The sequence below is a fragment of the Dryas octopetala genome, chromosome 2 (genome assembly GCF_963921425.1).
Source record: "Dryas octopetala chromosome 2, drDryOcto1.1, whole genome shotgun sequence".
Lineage (NCBI taxonomy): Eukaryota > Viridiplantae > Streptophyta > Magnoliopsida > Rosales > Rosaceae > Dryas > Dryas octopetala.
The window spans coordinates 3,872,507-3,888,980 of NC_141367.1; the positions used below are offsets into that span (position 1 = coordinate 3,872,507).

Genomic DNA, 16,474 nt, shown 5'->3' on the forward strand with positions numbered 1-16,474 from the left:
GGAGAGAGAGTGTCCAGAAATTTCTGGATTTTGGGTATTTAAAACCCACTCCTACTAAATTACAAAATTGCCCTTCCCTTCAAATGCTCGTATCTCTCAAACTATAACTCTGTTTTATACGTGCTTCGTGTCTACGAACTCGTAGGCTCGAGATCTATCAAACGGACCCAAGGTCAAAGACGAAAGTCCCTTAGTTTTAAAAGTCAACTTTGGGTCGGGTCGTTACATGCCGCCAGTGGGTGGGGTTGCTAAATCAAAGAGCTTTAACTAGGGATTGTTTTAGTACGGTAACCGTACCAAAACCTTGATACCTCATGCCGACCACTAAGGGTCGAAGCCCTTGTTTTTGTCATCGATACCGTGCCAATTGTTTGCGGTAACCGTAATTTTTTGTTGCGGTCGGAGAAGGGCTGCATCGGCATAGTACTGGGCTTACCGAAACCTAAGAGAGACAACGAGATGAAGAGACCGAGACAGAGAGAGGGAGAGATGGAGATCGAGAGAGCGAGACAGAGAGATGGAGATGGAGAGAGAGAAACTTGAAAGTTAGACAGAGAAAGACAACAAGATGGAGAAAGTGAAACAGATAGATGAAGATGGAGATAGCGAGACAGAGAGATGGAGATGAAGATGTGGTTTAGGGTGGAGTTTGTGGGGGTGGGAACATGGGATTAAACTTCAGTACTAAGATCCAGCAGGCACAGAGTGATGTTCATCATCATATGGGGTTCGGTGGCAACATGATGAATAGTTTATCAGCTGGTGGTGGTGGAGATCATCAAAGAGTGGATCAGTGGCGAAATTTGCAGCAAATTCCTTTCTTGGGTGGGTTTGATTAGTCAATTTGCAGAAAACAATATAATACTAATCAATTGATCTGGGGTACTAGAATTAGTGTTTGGACAGATTTATTAGGTACTGGTGGTGGTTTGAAGTCATAAATGGTGGAGATGATGGATTGATGGTGGACGTTGGAGAGAATCGCAGAGAGAGAGACACTGAGAGAAGAGAGAGAGATCTGAAAATGGATTGAATGAGATATCTGAAAAATGGACTGAATGTATAATATGCAGTACGGTATGCTATACTGACGGTATTGAATGTGGCCGGGGAACCGTTCAGATGCCGTTTATATGCGGTACGGTATGGTATTTTTGCCGATACCGTATTTGACACATTTTATACCATACCGTTCGGTATTTTACGGTACAGTTTGCGGTTTTTTTCGGTAATATGGTAAAAAAAACCCACCCCTAGCTTTAACCCATTGTAAAACTATTTGTTATACAATTATCCTAACCCATTCATATAAGATAAGTTTCAAAGCACCAAAAAAAAAAAAACAAAAGAAAAAAGCATTCAAGCACGACATATATAGGTATACCCCGACATGAACACAATGAGCACAAGATGGCTTAGGCTACGGGCCAAGCTAGGTCTAGGCCTCGATTACTCGGGGATGAGATAACATAATTGTTAAACACACATGACATGGAACATACAACATTTAATGAGCTGAGCCAACACTGCATGACCCTTTTGACCTCTTACAAAAGAAAATTAAGAAATCTACAATTTAATATCAAATCAAAACCAATTCAGATGTTGCCTATAACACCAAAACATCATTACAGCAAGAAAATTAAACCAATAATAGAAAATAAAATTCCCAAACTCTTCAAAAGAAAAGAGAAAAAAGCAAAACGTCTTTTGTTTTCAGGCCAATAAGTCAATAACATAACATATACAATACCAAATAAATAAATCAAACATATGAAAGACAAGCAGTGTCAAACCCTTTTTCACCTTAGGGCCAACCAGAACAAGTCTAGGCCTATCTATACTAGTAAGATCATCTACCATAACCGAAGCAACAGTAGGGAGAGGGAGATAAAAAACAGAACATCCAACATGCATCACAGTTAATGTCAAGCTTGGCAAAGCTATCAGCCACCATGTTCCTCTCCCTGTAGTTATGGCAGAAATTAGACTGCTCAAAATGATCAAGCTGGCACTGACAGCCCTTTATCATGAACTCCAAAGGAGAAATATAAAAATATCAGTTGGGCATGCATGACGTTTATAACCTTGGAGCTCTATTTGTGAGAAAATATTGAAAGTAGAGAAAGAAAGTGAGAGAGACGAGAAAATTCTATTTCATTAAGATTGAATATTGTTCCACACACTAATGCCTTATATAGGCTACATGCTAGAAATCCAATTGGTGGACTATTTAACAGAATACTACAGAACCCTCCAATCCTAACACTTCATCAACTAACCAATGCTGACATGGCATATACTCATATACTAACAATATGATCCACAATGTTTCTTACAACCATAAGACAATTATGTTGTTGTCAACTTCTAGACATACCAAGCCAATCAGAACCATCCAATTTTAACAGTTCATCAACTAACCAATGGTGACATGGCCTATACTAGCTCATATATTAACATTATGAGCCACAATGTTTCATACAACCGTAAGACGTACAATGATGTTGTTGTCAACTTCCTAGACATACCAAGCCATTACAAGAACCCGAAATTCTCACATACTCGATCGTTACCATGGGGGGATCAAGCTCTCTTGTTGCAAAAAGACCATCATTATAGTCTATGGAGGGAGAGGTCTAGCTAAGACAAACAGCTTGAAGCTGTTGCATACACAGCGAAATCGTACTATAGATTTCACTGGTAGCGCGCCCAGAGAGTATGTCAGCAATAATAGCATTGGTGATGTATGAGCCACATTTTTTCTTTTTTTCCCGAAGAGTTGAGCCACATTCTTCAGTCATTTGTTGTTGGCACATCCATCTACACAAATCACACAGTGAAAATAACCAAGAATTGAGTAAAGCCAACAAACATAAACACAACTAAACAACTAATTAAACAAGTATATATAATTCTCAACCTCACACAATCTTAAATCTCCAAACCAGAACCCCAATACACCCAAGATGGATATACTTTCTACAACTCTAGAGTTGACTTGCCATAAGAAACCTTAATAATCTTCAATTAGGGGTCAGATTTGGCCCTATTAATTTTAATTTTTGATTGCATTCCCTTAAGTTTCTGTTGTAACACATTGATTGATCGATGTAATATAATTCTCTATTACTTGTAATTAGCTAGGCTGATTGCTTGTAATTAGGTTTCGTTGCTCAAAATTGTTTTCTACTTCTGTGCATTCAATCTTGTATAAATTCAGAGATCAACAGAGAACAATCTTCTCATATGTTCACAGTTTCACACATAAGAAACTTTAATTAGCCGTGATAAACATCCCATAGGCCATTCAATTAGGGTGAGAAACTTTTGTATAACCAACTTTTCTACTAAAAATAAGAAAAACCAACAGATAAAAAAAAAAAAAAAAACCCCAGAAAGGAAAAATAAAATAAAACCAAATTTGAAATATAAGACATATTTTAATAGATTTGGTAGATTTCTTATTTATGTATGCATGTGTATGTGTGTGTGTGTGTGTGAGAGAGAGAGAGAGAGAGAGAGAGAGAGGGAGAGAGCGACCTGCAAGATCCAACACCATTCTTAAGTGAACTCAGAGTTCGTCTTCTCTCGCAGAAAACTCGTAACGTTTTTGCATTACCAAATTCTCATAAGAAGGCTACAACATACAGAAAATCAATATATATTAGAATTGACAAAAAGAAATTAATGTCTAAATGTTATAGTGAGTAACAATCCAGCAACCAAACAATAAAAAGAGATACTAATAGTAAATTGTTAATGATATACAATATACCTCTGGTAAATCATTCCTCCAGTCTGATTTTAATTGAGGACCTTGAGGTCTTTCATAAGCATCATCTTCATCTTCATCTTGGCTTTCTACAGCTACCCCCAAATACAACCTAATAATCCCCCCAATTACCATCTCCTCTATCTCCTTAATCAAAGCTTAACCCCCAAATACACTCTTAATCAAAGCTTAATCCTCAAATACACTCTTAAGAGATTTTCGTATGTGCAAAATTACCTCAATCTTGGGTCAATTTATAGATAGGAGGGAGGGTTCCAAAAGGAGGCCATAAGGGTTTGAGAAACAATGGGCTTCTAGGGTTTGATTTTTTTAAAAATAAAAAATAAAATCAGTGCTCCCTTCTCTTTTTTATTGGTCCACACATGGGTTTAACTTTTTTTTTTTTTTTTAATCAAGGCAAAGAGCCATATCTATTGAATTGAATTCAACCAAGCAGAAACATCATCTTAGAGGAAAGGAATAAGCCAAACAGGGCCAATCTCCCGCCAGACAACATAATGATTACAACTCAAAGAAAACCGAGCTAATTGATGGGCCACAATGTTAGAAGTCCGTGGAGTATACCCAAAAGAAATTGCTTGGAAAGCACCCACCAAATGGTGAACCTCCAAAACTCACCATCGGCACTTAGACATTCATCATCAGAGAGTACCTCATTAACCACCTCAAGTGCATCACATCCCACCACAATGCGGGAGAAACCCAGCCGCAGGCACAGCTGCAACCCATGAATAATCGCCAATAACTCAGTTGTTTTGTTCGAGAAACAACCATCGAACCGCTGGATTGCAGCAGCTTGCAACACCCCACCATTATTCCTCACGATACCCACAACTCCCACCACCCGATCCTCCAACTTTGTAGCTCCGTCAACATTAAGTTTAAACAACTCACCCTCTGGGAATAGAAGCAAGGTCTAAACTAAGCATGGCCTCTGTAAATTCTTGCAAATATCGCCTAGCCACATCGAGAACAACTTCTGGGGGGCGGGGCTGACCCCTTGCAAAACCGTATTCCGTTCAAACCAAAGCTGCCAAGCCACCACCATGATTTGGGCTCGGCAGTCAAAGTGGTGTGCTACATGGTTACAACTATGGGAGATAAAAATCATAAAACCAAATGAAATATTAGTGAAAAAATATAGAAGTAGCTTAATCTCCTCCACAAATTCATCATCAGGATCATTACTCTAGCTCCATCATACTATTGAATTTCATCCCATGCATACCAGCAGCATCACTCTCCAGTCTCCACAATTAAAGAATAAAACCCTGAATAAATTGCTAACTGTAGTCGATGAAGCATCGAAAAAAACTCAATGCATCCAAAAGAACTCAATTGTTTTAAGTGGAAAAACAACCCATTACAGAAGCAGAATACAGACAGCCATAACTATAAGCATAAGCTTGAAAAATGTCCCCACCACCAGACCACCACTTCCACAAGCCCCGTCAACCTTTCAATTTGAACATACCACGCAATGGGCCGGGGGATTCCATATTTGTTTCTTTGCATATTGAAAAATGTAAATTGTAAATTCTAATGTCACATTTTCTTGTATATATAGTTAAAAACAACATAATAATAATATTTAAAAGTCCATTAGAATATCATAAAATACAACTGACAAAAGTAGCTCTTTGGTCAATGGCAAGGCCTCCATCAATCATCTTAATATCCATCAATCATCATAATACGTTCCTTTGCTCTGTACTAGCACTATTCCTCCTTTCAGAAAACTGGATTGGAAGAAGAAAAGAAAGCGAAAAGTAGCGAGGAAGAAACATCAAAGAGTGATGGCAAGAAGACCAATGGGGCCAAGAAGAAGACCCAGGGCAGCAAGAAAAAAACCCTCTTTCTTCAAGGTTCTTGTAGAAGATGACTTCTCTGACCTTAGTCCAAAAAAAGATAAAGGCTTCTCTGACCAGTTGGTAAGTCTCTCTCTTCTATATATATATATATTTGCACTATGTTCTCTGCTTCACATAAAAATGAAAAATCCCTGTTATTTCTGGAAAGGAAACAAAGAAAAATGAAAAAACAGGTTACTACTTTGTTTTATCCTTTACTGATCTGTGTGTCATACTCATGCTTCTAATCAGATATTAGTTTGAGTTTCTGCAATGACAGATGGAGTTTGGCTCTTCTATGAGTATGAGTATGGATGGACCACCTAAATATATATGTGACTATTTCTTTATTTTCTATCTTTTGCTTATGATCCCATTTGGCGATCTCTGTATTCATGTTATCTATTTTGGAGTCTATATGGGCAACCTGTATTTGTTCATATTTTGTCTTTTGGAGTCTTATTGGGTTATGCAATGTGTGTTAAAGCTAGCCTCTTTAGTCCCCAAAGCCAACCTAGCTCCCTACTTAAGGCAGCATATATAAAATCTCAAGAATCTGTAAACTGGTTAAGGTCTTGAATTGTTTATGCTATAAGTATCCCCCTTCCTTAATATGAAATTTATTGTCAGTTTCTCACTGATGGGGTACAAACTTCTGCATCTTTTTGTGAAGATTTTTGACAAATATGTACATGAAACACATATTCTTACCTTTTTTGTGAAGATTTTTTATTTTTGCTTTTTTTCATGGTGATTGTTAACACGTCTTTTTCTTTATACTCTGGTCTTGATATAATTCATATATTGTAGATTGATTCATGGTGCTATTCATCTATATCTTCATCCTGATAACTTTGTTGTAGAAAATACCGCTAGCTTTCTACAAGCATTTTGATGGAAAGGTGCCTCAACGGTCTCTTCTTCAGACCCCAGCCGGAGCATGGAATGTTGATGTGAAAAAGGTTAATGACAGGTTGTTTTTCCAAAAGGGTTGGAAGAAATTTGTGCATGACAATGGATTAAAGATTGGTGAATTTCTAGTTTTCCATTATGCTGGAAATTCAAAGTTCAATGTTGATATATTTGGAACAAATTGCTGTGAAAGGGGGCATGTAATGGGCGTTGGGCAAAGTGACAGAATTGAAAGTGCCCAAGATCGAAGCACGTTGATAGCTCTAGCAGACATGGAAAGCAAAGCGTAGATAACCAGAGGTCAAAAGGCTTATCAGCTGATGGAACTAGGGCTAGCCAAGCCACTAGTCCCATAAAAAATAAAGTAGTTGTTATTGATGAATCTGAAACATCTAAATCTGAAGCATTTGAGTCTAAAGCATCTGAATCTAGAACATCTGAATTTGAAGCATCTGAATCTGAAACATCGATGCATCCATTGACTGCAAGTACTGAGGAAGCCACTGCTCTTGAGAGAGCTAATGCTTTCAAACCTAAAAACCCTTTTCTCAGGGTTTTTATGTGTCCCACTTATGTCTTCGCACATTATGTGGTAAGCTTTCTATAGACAACCTTGCTGGGCCATCACAACTTCTGTTATAACTTTTATTTGTACATGTATCTGTGAAAAGATTTAATCAAATACTTTTACAGAGCAAATCAAATCATAGATAACCTCTCCAAAAATTTTATTGATGCCTGCCTTTCATATATGTTTTCCTTTTTCTTTCAATATTTGTCATCTAAGTTTGTCAAGAGTCATCTAATCAAGCAGAGTAGTGTCAAGAGTCTTCTTATCAAGAATGCCACTCTTCGGGATTCAGAAGGGAGAACATGGCCTCTCAAATTCCAATACTAACATGCACAAGGTACATTCCAAGTTGGTTGGATGGCATTTGTGCGAGAGAATAATGTAGAAGTTGGTGATGTGTGTGTGTTTACCTTGATTAACAAGATTAAGCTTTTGTTTGAAGTTGCCATCTTCCGCAAGAAAGAAGCTGCAAATCACGCCTTGTCACAAGGTAAGTGATCTGTACGTAAACTTGTGAGTTTGTGCTCCCCTTTGGTCAGCTGTCTGCATAACTCATACAAATAGTGGGGATTCCGAAGTTGGGTTGCATGGTAAGTTTCTGAACGGATAATTAGTTTTAATATCCTTTTGAAAACTTCACATGCTCATTTCTTTAGTTGAGTTGCATTTCAATATGGAGAGATATTGATTAGTAATGTTGTATGCGTTTGACACTGGAGAATGTTTGTGCGCCATGGGCTGCCTCCTTTTGGTACATTCACACAAGCAAAAGAACTTTTCACTTTGTATGCATTTTGATACTCCAAAGATTTTAAAGTATTGTCTGTAGTTCCAAGTTTGTATATAACATATGCGTGTTTTTTGAAATTTTATGTGAAGTGTTTATGCTGTTATGATCATTCTATAGTCTTGTCGGATCAATTTCATATATATTTCTTTTTAAAATATCCCTAATTGAGTGTGGCAAAGTTCTCCCTAGATGGTGTCCAGTTAGCAATTTCTTTGGCTAGTAACTTTGTTTTCTGAGAGCTTGCAACAAATCTATTGTAGAAGTTGCATAGTATAGTCTAGTTGCTATTATATTGATCTGGATAGGATTATAGGTTGAATTTTTTGAATGATAATAGCATTCCATTGTTTCCAGATTTGTCCATTGTTATTTTCTTTAAATAGATTATTTTGTCAGACTAAACTTTTATTTCTTAAATAGTGAGCAATTTGATTTACTTTATTTTATACAAATTTTGGCATGGAGACATTTAATGGCTTGGCCAAAAGCTAATCAAATTTTAGGGTCTGTGACCCCAATTGAATACTCTAAAAGAACCATATTATATCCCCCAAAAGAGCAAAGTTTCAAATTGATGATGCTTGCAACTACAAAGAGAGTTTGCTCAATTTTGATGATATTCGCTCAAATATGATATATCTGTTGTAAAAGTATTTAGAAAATAGGGTTTGTGAAAAGAAAAGCAGAGAGAATATGATCTGTCTATTTCATTTATCTTATAAATATCCTTATATAGAGTAGGGTTTACTAGGGTTTTGAATATTTACTAGTATACCCCTACAACTAATTATAGGAATAGCCACACATAATACCATATTTACAACAGTCCTCCTTGGATATTCCATGTCATTAGTGTTGTCTCTGCTATGTACTTCTAAGTTGCCTCATTAAAACCTTGCCAAGTAATAAAAACTCTGTGGGAACAAAAACAACCCTGATCGAAGGAAAAAGAGTGCAACGCGCGTGAGTGAAGAGTAGTCGCATCAGAACCTCGAAAGTAGGTGAAGTCATATCTTCTGGATCATAAGCAGATAATATGTCTGTGGGAGCGGAATGCATTAGAGTTGCTACACCAAAACCTTGCCCGGTAAACCTAATGGAAAAAAACCCATGGTCGAAGGGAAAAGATGAGCAAATGCATATATATCAGATCAACACATCTTTAGGATGTAGTATGAGTAGGGTGATCATGCCAAGATGTGCCTCATTAAAACCTTGTCAGGTAACAAAACTCAGTGGGACAAAATAACCCTGGATGAAGGACAAAAGTGTACACGATGGTCAAGCGAGTATGCTTCGGGATACTCGCCCTGATGTCGACTCCCCCTGAGGACTACATATTAGGTAAATCAGCCAATCTAGGCAAACCAATACTTCAAACATGCATCAAGAACGTGGACTTTGGCAGTGACTTGGTGAAGAGGTCTGCATGGTTGTCTTGAGATCGGATCTGCTTGACTTCAATCATCTGATGCTCTTGTTGTTGTTGATTGAAGAAGAACTTCGGTGCAATATATTTGGTGTTGTCTTCTTTGATGAAACCCGTCTTCATCTGCTCGATGCAAGCGGTATTATCCTCATAGATAATCGTTGGTTCATCAGTGGTGGAATTCAGCCCACACGTACTTCGAACATATTTGGAAACTGCTCTTAGCCATATACATTCACGAACTGCTTCGTGAAGGGCTAGAATCTCAGCATGATTCGAAAAGGTAGCAACAATGGTCTGTTTAGTAGACCTCCAAGATATTGTTGTATTCCCAATGGTAAAGACATAACCAGTTTGAGAACATGCCTTGTGCGGGTCTGATAGATACCCTGCGTCAGCATATCCAACAAGGCGAGCATTGTTCTGAGGATCGAGGGGGTTCGATCCATTCCTTAATGCATAGGGATAAAATAAGCCCATATCCGTCGTACCTCTAAGGTAGCGGAAAATGTATTTTATGTCATTCCAATGACGGCGTGTTGGCGCAGAGCTATATATAATTAACAAGTTCACTGCGAATGAGATGTCCGGTCTAGTACATTGAGCCAAGTACAATAATGCACCTATTGCACTTAGATATGGGACTTTTGGTGCCAATATCTCTTCGTTATCATCTGCGAGACGAAACAGATCCTTCTTGGGATCTAGACTACGGACGATCATGGGCGTGCTAGAAGGCTTCGCTTTATCCTCATTAAAGAGCCTTAACGTCTTTTGGATGTAATTCGATTGATGGACTAGAATTCCATCTGCACGGTGCTTAAGCTCCAGGCCGAGACATAAATTCGTTCTCCCAAGATCTTTCATCTCGAATTCCAACTTTAGGTGTTTAGCTGTTTCCTTGATCTCTTCAGGAGTACCAATTCGATTCATGTCATCGACATAAACAGCTACAATAGCAAAACCGAAACTTGTTTTCTTAATAAACACGCAAAGACATAGATCATTATTCACATATCTCATCCCGATCAAATACTCACTTAGATGGTTATACCACATCCGTCCGGATTGTTTCAATCCATAAATTGAATGCCTCAAACGAATGGAGAGCGTGTTTCATGGTCTGGAACTATTTGCATTGGGTATCTTAAGTCCTTCGGGAACTTTCATATATATCTCTGTATCAAGATCCCCATAGAGATAAGCAGTGACCACATCCATAAGCTGCATACTCAGTTTTTTTGAAACTACCAAACTGATAAGGTAGCGGAACGTTATCACGTCCATTACAGGAGAATACGTTTCCTCGTAATCAATCTCAGGGCGTTGATAAAATCCTTGTGTCACTAGACGAGCCTTGTATCTTACAATCTCGTTTTTCTCATTACGCTTCCTTACAAATACCCATTTAAATCCTACAGGTTTAACATGGGAAGGTGTATGAACGACAGGCCTAAACACCTTTCTCTTTGTCAAGGAATCTAATTCGACCTGGATTGCTTTTTTTCATTTTGGTCAGTCGTCTCGACGTTGACATTCATCAACGGAGCGAGATTCGATGTCATCGCTAGTTATGATTTCAGTAGCTACCGCGAATACAAACATATCATAGATGATAATCTCGTTTTGATTCCAGAGCTCACTTAAGCATGCATAATTTATAGAGATCTCTCTATTCTCGGGAGTGGGTTCAGATGTTGGAGCGTCCTCCAACATCGTCTCTTTTAGGACGGACCCATAATCCGGAACTATTTCGTGAGATGGATCGGTTGAGATTGCTATGTCAAGAGTACTCGTTTGTGCCAAATTTATCCTCTTCCGAGGATAAGAGTCCTTCGAACTTAGTGGTCTACCTCGCTTCTGGCTAGGGACATATGACTAGTTAGCCTCTATAGCCGTACCTCGTCCATCTGAGACGACACGTCCTTCGGTATGGATATCCTTGCAGGCACGTTTGCAGCATGTATATGTGATCTCGTCACTTTAGCTAGATCAGAGAAAGCGTCTGGCATATTATGAGCTACACTCTGTAGATCTAGAATTCTCTACACTTCGTTATCACATTGTGTGGTTCGGGGATCGAGATGAGACATAGTGGCGACATTCCACGTCAATTTACGTCGTTCTTCAGGAATGGTGACGTTATTATCTTCCCCCAATGGCGGGAAGACTGTGTTATCAAAGTGATAATCCGCAAATCTAGCGGTAAAGAAATCGCCAGTCAAGAGCTCTAAAAAGCGTATAATAGATAGGGATTCATAACCGACATATATGCTCATCCTTCGTTGATGACCCATTTTGGTACGTTGTGGTGGCGCAACTGGCACGTAAACTGCACACCCAAATATGCGTAAGTACGAAACGTCAGGTTCATACCCAGTCACCAGCTGTAACGCGGAGTAAGGTTGGGTAGCAGTAGGCCTCAACCGGACCAACATAGTTGCATGCAAGATTGCATAGCCCCACGCAGTAATTGGAAACTTGGTGCGCATAACCAAGGTTTGTACGATCATTTGTACTCTTTTAATGAACGCTTCTGCAAGACCATTCTGGGTGTGAACATGGAGAACTAGATGTTCAACATCAATCCCAAGAGACATGCAATAATCATTGAAAGTTTTCGATGTAAACTCAACGGCATTATCAAGTCTTATGGACTTTATGGGATAATCTGGGTGGTGAACCCTCAATTTGATGATCTGGGCGAGGGGTTTTGTAAAGGCAGCATTTCTTGTGGACAATAGTGTAACATGTGACCATCTTGTCGATGCATCAACCAAAGGCATGAAATATTTAAACGGTCCACATGGTGGTTGGATAGGTCCACAAATATCCCCTTGTATCCTTTGCAGGAAAAAGGTGGAATCTTTACTAGTCTTTGCATATGATGGTCTAGTATTCAACTTTTCAAGCGAGCAGGTTGGCATAGTGTGTCACTAAACACAAGATCCTTATTAGTAAGGGGATGCCCGTGTGATGAATTGAGGATACGGCGCATCATACTTTGACCTGGGTGTCCCAACCGGTCATGCCATAGTAAGAAACTGGTCGAATTGGTTAACTTCTGATTAACTATGTGATTGACCTCAATCGATCTAATGGTGGTCATGTAGAGACCGCTCGAGAGACATTTCAATTTCTCTAATGTACGCTTCTAGCCATACAAATTGGAGGTTATGCAAAGATATTCACTCCATTTTCCTCAGTGGTTTCAACGTGATAATTGTTGGCTCGAATTTCCTTAAAACTCAACAACATTCTTCTGGAACATGGAGAATATAAGGCCTCATTAATGGTAAATTCAGTACCATTGGACAACATAAAATGGGCTTTTCCATGACCCTCTATCAGGTTGGATTGGCCTGATATGGTTGTCACAGAGGTATGAGTAGGCAATAAGTTTGAAAACTATTTTCGATCTTGGAGTATGGTGTGTGTAGTAGCACTGTCAGCCAGACAACAAACTTCCCCACTAAACATGCCTATTCATAAATTTAAGTCAATGGATCACATATATGAAAATAACTTGATTGAATTAAATAATATTTGAGTATAACCAAATTTCCAAAACAAATAATCCAAGTCATAAATCACCAAAATAATTTTGAATAAGAAAAATATTATTTAGAAAATAAATACGGCACAAGCGCCGATCATATCCATGTCATTGAGTTTCTAGTCCTCGAAGTGTCCAGTGTAGCAGCCTGGAAATTAGTGACCTCTAAGGTGGTATCCATAGGAAATGATCCTTCAACGAGGTTGGTCTCTCAAGTTCCGCAACTGGCGTGATACTTATTTACAGCTTACGCTGATGCACGGCAGGTGCGGGACTAATGATCAGTTCCTCCACATCGGTAACAGAGATCATTTTGATTTTGATTATGATTCTAGTTCTGGTGGCGACGAGCCGGACCAGTGTTTCTCTCATTTCAAGTTCTTGGGGCCGAGGGACCGCGGTTCCTACCACGTGAGCCTTGGCCACTAGAATTCGAGTTTCGTGGGCCATGACCGCGTTGGCCTCGGTCATACGGGCTATTACTCTGAGAACCTTTCCTTCCATATCTCGGGCAGTCGAACTTTGTGCCCTTTCCATGACCTCGGTATCCTCTTTCGCGGTTTGAATTGCGATGAGCAACAGCGTTTGCTTCAGGCAATGGTGCTGCTTTAGTACCGACAGGTTGGGCTTGATCATTTCTAATTAATAAGTTGTTGTTCTTTTCAGCGAGCAGCAGAGTAGTGATCAATGTCGAGAACTTGGTAAAATTCATCTCCCTGTATTGTTGCTGCAGGACCAAACAGGAGGCATGGAAGGTGGAGAAAGTCTTCTCCAATAAGTCAGCTTCAGTGAGCTCCTCCTCACAAAATTTGAGGAGTGACCGAATCCGACAGATCTCCGAATTATACTCATTCACGGATTTGAAATCCTGGAAATGGATGTTCTGCCAATCATGTCTTGCTTCAGGCAAGAAAATGCTCTTGTGATGGTTAAACCGCTCTTCCAGAGTGACCCAAAGAGCTCGTGGATCCTCTTCAGTGATGTACTCAACCTGGAGTGCTTCCTCCATATGCTTTCTAATAAAGATCATGGCACTTGCCTTAAGAGACTCTGCGACAACATTGTCTGCATTGATTGTCGACCTCATCTTCTTGGCAATCAAATGAAGCTTAACATCTTGAGTCCACTTTAGATAGTTTCTTCCAGAAACTTCCAAAGCGACAAAATCAAGCTTGTTGAGATTTGACATTCTTTGGTTGAAAGGAACAAATAATCATAATTAGTGCTTTGGGCAATAACATCCATAAACAACAAATAAGAACTTCAAGGTCTATAACATAGTATAGACATATAAAATCTACTGGTTTTATCATGTATGATAAATTTATGAAGGAAACTTCAGGTTCCTTATATGGCATCATTGAAGCTACAGGTTCAATATTTATGTATGAACTACTGGTTCATTAATCACTTGCAATTTCTACATATATACTCTAGTGCAAAAATTTAAACAAGTAAAATATTCATATATTCAAGTAGAACTGAAAAAATGTCACAAAATTGTTTGAATAAAAGTTTTTGGCATTTAGAGTATATATATTAATTGGTTTGTATATTAACAAGAAACCATCAGCAGCACAGTGGTTATGGTGCACAAGAGGTCCTGGGTTCAAATCCCAAGCATGGCAAAGATTAAAATCTCTCTTTTACAAAGTTTCAGGAGGCTCGCCATGTGTCAACGGGGAGTAGCGCTGACGTGGCTGGCCTGGGCTGCTGGCCAGTTAGGCCTTAGGCTGCCTGCGTGGGCTGGGTCTGCTGGGCCTGGTGAGCAGCAAGGCTAGTTCTGGGCTGCGCCTCTTCAAGGCAACTAGGCTGGTAGCGATGTGAGGCTGCTACAGGCAGTAAGGCGAGGCGAGGCTGGCAACGTTGGGGGGCTGCTGCTAGCGAGGCGAGGCTGGCAGCGTCAGGGGGCTGCTGCTGGCAGCAGTGCAAGGCTGCTGCACCGGGGTGGTTTTTCGATCACCCAAAAATTCTTACCCTTTTTATTTTAATCATTCAACTCAAATACATGTATAAAATATATAATCCCAAATAAATCAATCACATAAATTTAGGGTTCATGCCTCATGGATATTTTTTTTCAATCAATCAAGGTTTAAAAACATGAACATAAAATTGTTTTATAAAACCTACTTGGTTACAGAACAAATTGAATGATGATCCTCTTTCGTTTAGTGATCCACAATCCAAAGAGCTTTTCGTACTGATAACGTGCTGTAAAAGTATGTAGAAAATAGGGTTTTTAAAAAGAGAGGCAGAGAGAATATGATCTATCTATTTCATTCATCTTATAAATATCCTTATATAGAGGTAGGGTTTACTAGGGTTTTGAACATGTACTAGTATGCCCCTATAACTAATTACAGGAATAGCCACACATAATAATATATTTACAACAATATCATATTTATGCATCAATTGAATTTTTATCTATTTATATCACAAAACAAAAAAGAACATAGCCCAAATATTGAGCAACTTCTCATCGAGATGGTTTCAGTTTGAACAACTATTTGTTGTTGCCTAAATTTGGGCTCGGTGGTCAAAGGTGGTTGATCTCCAATCGTTGGTCTACTTTGGTGACATAATGTGGTGTTCTGCAAGATAAACAAAGTGAGGCCAGAAGGATAGGTACTGGTGCGGTACATGCCTAAGCTCCTCCGACGCTCAAGTCAGTAAGTGAGCAGAGAAATGACAGTTGGTAAGGGTAATAAATGTGTCTAACCTTACCTCCTTAATGATTGGTCTATTCATAATGGTCATGGATAAGGATAGGTTGGTGATGGGACAAGTGTTCCTATCCCTTCTTGCCAAGTGGAGGGTTGACTTGACTCGGGAGTACGGTTTGTTCGTGCGCCCTAGGAGAGTCCCACATGGCAGAAGAGATGAGATGGCTGGTGTATCATACGTTTCACCTTAAGCTACCCCTATCGTTGGCCATTAAAGTGAAATATAAAAGTTCCATTGACTTTAGGAGCATCATATGCTAGATGCAGTGACCAGATCATACATCACTTCAACCTATAGGTGTCAAACGGGCCGGGCCGGCCTAAGCACCGCATTGGCACGACATGATTAAAATAGGCATGGCATGACACAAGTAAATAGACAGGGCCAGGCTGAAGGTTTTAGCCCATCAGGCACGGCACGACATAAGCATGATACAAGCACAGCACGACACGAGCACGACATGAGTACGAGCACGAAATGGGACTGAATTAGGCACGACTCTTTTAACATTGTTTTTTTCATTTTTAGATAACTTTTCAACAAAATTATTCAATTTTTATGCAAAATAATGTTAATATTTTAATTATAAAGAAGAAAAAATGTCATAAGATTAGTTTTCTCACCCTAAAAAAAAAAAAAAAAGGCTCATGGGCCAGCCAGTTTAAAGTACGGCACGAGCACGAATGACTAGCGAGCCTTGGGCAGTGCCGGGCCGTGCTGTTTGACACTTCTACTTCAACCACGTAAAATCGGTCGCACATTAAAGTAAAATATAAAAGGTCTATTGACTTTATGTACTAAATTTTAATTACTAAAATTTCATTTCACTTTAGATACTAA

At 39.1% G+C, this 16,474-nt stretch overlaps 1 protein-coding gene across 1 annotated transcript; it reads left to right on the forward strand.

Moving 5' to 3' along the window:
- The first annotated feature begins 5,607 nt into the window (after nucleotides 1-5,607).
- Nucleotides 5,608-6,848, forward strand: LOC147292568 (B3 domain-containing protein Os01g0723500-like). Its single transcript, XM_086230884.1, has 2 exons — nucleotides 5,608-5,727; nucleotides 6,510-6,848. Exons 1-2 carry the CDS (start codon nucleotides 5,608-5,610, stop codon nucleotides 6,846-6,848), a joined length of 459 nt encoding a protein of 152 aa, XP_086087010.1.
- Nucleotides 6,849-16,474: the final 9,626 nt, after the last annotated feature.